General features: G+C 65.4%; 1 protein-coding gene across 1 annotated transcript in view; it reads left to right on the forward strand.

The window, feature by feature from the left end:
* The window catches only part of SLC7A5 (solute carrier family 7 member 5), a gene marked incomplete at its 5' end in the record, with an annotated part of 34,717 nt that extends 29,780 nt beyond the window's left edge, over window positions 1-4,937 (forward strand). The window contains 8 exon segments of the mRNA XM_006152712.2: window positions 468-573; window positions 1,016-1,060; window positions 1,587-1,710; window positions 2,167-2,270; window positions 2,450-2,546; window positions 3,509-3,658; window positions 4,092-4,269; window positions 4,861-4,937. Of these exon segments, the coding sequence (XP_006152774.2) occupies window positions 468-573; window positions 1,016-1,060; window positions 1,587-1,710; window positions 2,167-2,270; window positions 2,450-2,546; window positions 3,509-3,658; window positions 4,092-4,269; window positions 4,861-4,916 (860 nt within the window).

Here is a 4,937-nt window from a genome sequence, read left to right on the forward strand (position 1 = left end):
CCCTTCCGGACCCCGGGGGGACCTGGGCTGAGTCTTGTCCACAGCCGTGGGTACTGTTAGAAACGGCCCCCAAGCTGAAGCGGTTGGGATTCTGCCGCAGCCACCATGCAGCCGGCGCCTGTCCCACAGGGTCTGTGGAGCGTGTTCTAGAAGGTCGGCAGGCAGGGCTGTGAGCTGGTCGTAGGCAGAAGCAGACACGCCGTGCATTGGCCCCCAGGCTCCTCCGGTGGTGACACCTCTCACAGAGTGGGGGCTGGCCCTGAGCCCGCAGAGAGGCCCGGGCCCCCCCACATCCCTCTGGTCCTTGCCAGCCTGTCTCCTGCCAGGACGAGCTAGGCCGCAGGGTCCCTCAGCCCAGCAGGTGCATGCCATGAGCCCCAGTGCAGGGCTGTTGGCCTGGGCCGGGACGGGAGGAGCACACCCGGCCTTATCTGACCCCGCCTTCCTCTGCTGCGTGGCCCTGGCAGGTGACGTGTCCAATCTGGATCCCAAGTCCTCCTTTGAAGGCACCAACCTGGACGTGGGGAACATTGTGCTGGCCCTGTACAGCGGCCTCTTTGCCTACGGAGGATGGTGGGTTTCGTGCTGTCTGGGTCTCCTGGCCTGGGGACACGTGAGCCCCGAGGGGTCCAGGCGTCCGAGTGGTTTAAGAGCGAGTGCGGGAGGGAGTTGCAGGAAACACCCTTGGGGAACAGGTGCCCAGAGCAGCCCCAAGTCCCAGCAGCAGGACCGTTCGGGGGATCCCACCCTGCCCTTGGGCCGGGCTGCTAGGACAGAAGTAGTGGAGGGCAGAGGAGGCAAGGGGGCACCCAGAGCAGGCAGGCCGGGGCCGAGCTCCATACCTGCTGCCACCCTCACGCCCTTGAGGCTCTGTCGCCCAAGACCTGGGAGGCAGAAGGGCAGGAGTGCGGAAGTCATCGCCCCAGCCGAGCAGCCAGGAAGGCTCCCCATGGGATTTTGTTTATTTCCCCCGAGTGTGTGCTGAGCTATAATGAAGCTGTTCTCCAAATTCTAGGAATTACTTGAATTTCGTCACCGAGGAGATGATCAACCCCTACAGGTGCGAGCGTGGGGCCGTTTTCTGTGTGGGGAAGACACTCCTTCCGCCCAGAGGCCCAGCCTGGCGGAGGGCAGTGCCAAGGGCCGTGGGTCAAGGTGACCACAGGAGGCCATGTGGCCTTAAGCAGGGCTCCCCCTGGGAGGGGCAGCTGTGTCCCCAAGAGCTTTCCTGCCCTCACCTGACACTGCAGCCTCTAGGCCTGGGGTGGACCTCGGCCCACCTTCCCAGATATGAGTGTGCACACGTGTGTGCGTGTGCAGGTGAGCGTGCATACATGTGTGTGTATGCATGTCTGAGGGCCCCTGCCTGGAAGGGACAGAGAGGCTGGCTGCGGCCTTCTCAGCCCAACCCCATAGGCCTGGGGACGGTCCTGTGCTGACATCCTGAGCAGAGCCCTGGGAGTTCAGACGGGGCAACCGATTGTTGCTCCCTCGAGCCCTCCCTGTCTCGGCTGGCGGCCCCAGTTCTCAGTTCTCAGATGGGGACACGGAGGCCGTTGCTGAGCTCCCTGCTCCCTCCCCTGCAGAAACCTGCCCCTGGCCATCATCATCTCGCTGCCCATCGTCACGCTGGTGTACGTGCTGACTAACCTGGCCTACTTCACCACCCTCTCCACCGAGCAGATGCTCACGTCGGAGGCCGTGGCTGTGGTGAGTAGGCCGGGGGGTCCCCAGGAGGCTGCAGGGCACATGCAGCAGGGCGGCTTCCCAGGTGGCCCTCGGTCTCCACGGCTGACGCTGCAGGGACGCGCCTGGCTGGCCGAGGTGACAGCTGCCCTCACCCTGGGCCGTTCTTGGCATCCGAGGGCCCAGCCCCACCCTGAGTGGCCCGAGGTCAGTGTATCGGACCACGTAGGCACTGTGCCGTTCCAGACGTGAGCATGGGGCCACACTGTGACCGCAACCGCTCCCTGCAGTCATTCCAAGTGCTGCCCGGGCTCCGGGCAGTTTGCTGCTAGAAGGCGTGGCCCAGGGAGCCCGGCTCCATGATGTGGGCTGGCGTCTGCAGGCAGATCACCTGGGACCAGGAGAGCCCCTGTGGGGAGGGAAGGGGAGCCCCTCAGAAGCCTCTGGGCGAGCGTGGCGGCTCACTGAGATTGTCTCCAGGACTTCGGGAACTACCACCTGGGCGTCATGGCCTGGGTCATCCCCGTCTTCGTGGGCCTGTCCTGCTTCGGCTCTGTCAACGGCTCCCTGTTCACGTCCTCAAGGTGAGCACCTTGAGCACCCCGGGAGGCGCAGGCCTGGCCTTTAGAGGGACAGTCCCAGACACCTGGCATGGGCAGGCTGCGTCCCAGGGAGGTGAAGGGACCTGCCCACCAACTGCCCCGTGCTGCCCCTGAGCCCAGTGCGGGCCCCGCGTGCTGACCTGTCTGCCCACTGTCCACAGGCTGTTCTTCGTGGGATCCAGGGAGGGCCACCTGCCCTCCATCCTCTCCATGATCCACCCCCGGCTCCTGACCCCGGTGCCCTCCCTTGTGTTCACGGTAAGCCTGACATCCCGCCGTCTCACGCAGGGTGGTATGGGCCCCCAGAGCAAGGCCGTGCGTGGCGTCTGCACTCTGGGCCTCGTGTAGACTGGCCAGCCCGAGCAGAGGCCACGATGAAGATGCGACTAAGGAGCCCGGGTGCCCCACGCCATGCTCGGCCCTACTGCGCTCACTGGCCTCTTGAAACTGCTGGTCTAGGTTCCAGTCCCCCAAAGTAGCACTTGGTGGCCAGAAGAGAGTCCAGCAGTCTGGAAGTGAGTGAAACGGAAACGCCCCCGGGAGCCGCGGTTTCCAGGCCACCTGCCTGCCCCGGGGCTGGGGAGCACGGGCAGGTGTTGGGGCTCATGCTGGGCTGTGTTCCTTCACGGGACCCGCGTCCTCGTCTGCCCGCAGTGATGGCTGATCGTGCCCATTCCTTGCTGTGGCCCGAAACAAAGCATTTACTACCTCTCAGTTCCTGCGAGTCCGGACGTGGGGTGGCTCCGGCCGTGTTCCCGGCACACGTGGCTGCAGCCTGCTTGGGCTGGACTGGCTTCAAGGCCTGTCTGAGGGCCCCGTCATGGCCATGGGATGAGGCTGCGTCCTCGGCTGGGCCTTCTCCAAGGGGCTATGTGAGCGTCCTGACACGCACGTGGTGTCCCCTAGGGGCAAGGCCTTGCTGCGGAAGGCCCTCCCCATCCCTGTCTGTCGGGAACGTGTCAGGGAGCGTGGCCGGATGGGAGAGGGTCAGACGTCTGCTCACCTCATCATCCTCCAACCGTGCAGCCGTGCCCTCGGCGCGGTGCACCAAGCCTCGCTCTGGCAGTGCCCAGGGTAGCTACGTCCTCTCACAAGGGACTGCAGTGGGGATGGTGGGCGGGTCCTCACTGCCCCGGGGTGCCCTGCGAGCAGAGTGGACGCCCCTGTGCCTGCCGGCGCCCCACTTCCCACCCAGGCTCAGAGCCCTGCCCGCCTTTCAGTGTGCCATGACGCTGCTCTACGCCTTCTCCAAGGACATCTTCTCCGTCATCAACTTCTTCAGCTTCTTCAATTGGCTGTGCGTGGCCCTGGCCATCATCGGCCTCATCTGGCTGCGCTACAGGAAGCCCGAGCTGGAGCGGCCCATCAAGGTGAGGCCCGCGGGCTGGGCCGCCACCGTGCCGTGGACAAGCCACCCTCTCCCCCCTCCCTCCGTGCAGTGAGCAGGGCTGCAGAGGGTGCTAGCGAGGACCGAGTGTGACAGAATAGACGTGCCTTTCCCAGGGCGTGGGGGTAGCTCACTCAGTGACAGGGTTCCGGCCACATGCACGTGCAGTCTCGGGCCTCCCTGCTCCCAGCCCATGTGGCATGTAGGGGCACACGGACATGAGTGCAGGTGGGATCTGGAGCCGCTGACGCAGCGGTGGCTTCCTGGAGGGGAGGAGGCGGCCCCGGTTGGCTCGGGCCGCCCAGTGGTGCACGCCAGCGCTGTGTGTCAGCAGCTCCTGGCCTCCCAGAAGTGCAGGCACAGGGACGAAGCAGCCGTGGCACCCTGTGCAAGCACTGACCTCCACCCGCCCCCAGGTGAGCCTGGTGCTGCCCGTGTTCTTCACGCTGGCCTGCCTGTTCCTCATCGCCGTGTCTTTCTGGAAGACACCTGTGGAGTGTGGCATCGGCTTCGCCATCATCCTCAGTGGGCTGCCAGTCTACTTCCTGGGTGTCTGGTGGAAGAACAAGCCCAAGTGGCTCCTCCAGGGCATCTGTGAGTGTCCTGCTGACGGCGCCAGCTCCCCATCGCTGCCCCAGGGCTGGCCACCTGCCCGTGGGGTCCAGTTGTGGGGGAACAGGCAATGCCTTTGGGCCCCTGGGTATTCGGGGGGGTGGCCAGGGCTGGGCCCAGCAGTAACAAGTGAACACGTGCTCAGGGCTAAGTCCCGGCTTGGTGCTGCCTAATCTCTGAGAGCGAGAGTCCAGAGAACCAGGGTGCTCCTGCCAAGTCACAGATCCCTCCATCTGCGCAGCCCAGCTGACCTGGGAAGGCCGAGGGGCACAGTCCCTCTGTGGCCTGCTCACGGTGACCCAGGCCACTCCTCCAGGCTGGTCTGTGGGCCAAGGGGGGGGGCATGTGCACCATGTACATGGTTCTGAACAGAGTGGGGCAGACTCTGCTCTGCCCTGGCTGCCAGGCCAGGGGTCGCCCAGCAGGAGGGCCCCACAGGAGGCCTGGCCCAGGGCTTGTCCAGGGCCGAGGGAGTAGTGGCACAGCCTTGCAGAGAGCTCGGCTGCGTGAGCCCCACCTCCGGGGGCAGTGCCCTGACTGTGCCCCGCTAACCTGGCTTCCTGTCTCTGCCAGTTGCCACGACCGTCTTTTGCCAGAAGCTCATGCAAGTGGTGCCCCAGGAGACATAGGCAGGGGGGGGGGGGGGGGGG

Source organism: Tupaia chinensis, unplaced genomic scaffold, assembly GCF_000334495.1.
Source record: "Tupaia chinensis unplaced genomic scaffold, TupChi_1.0 Scaffold000355_1, whole genome shotgun sequence".
In the NCBI taxonomy this organism is placed as follows: domain Eukaryota; kingdom Metazoa; phylum Chordata; class Mammalia; order Scandentia; family Tupaiidae; genus Tupaia; species Tupaia belangeri.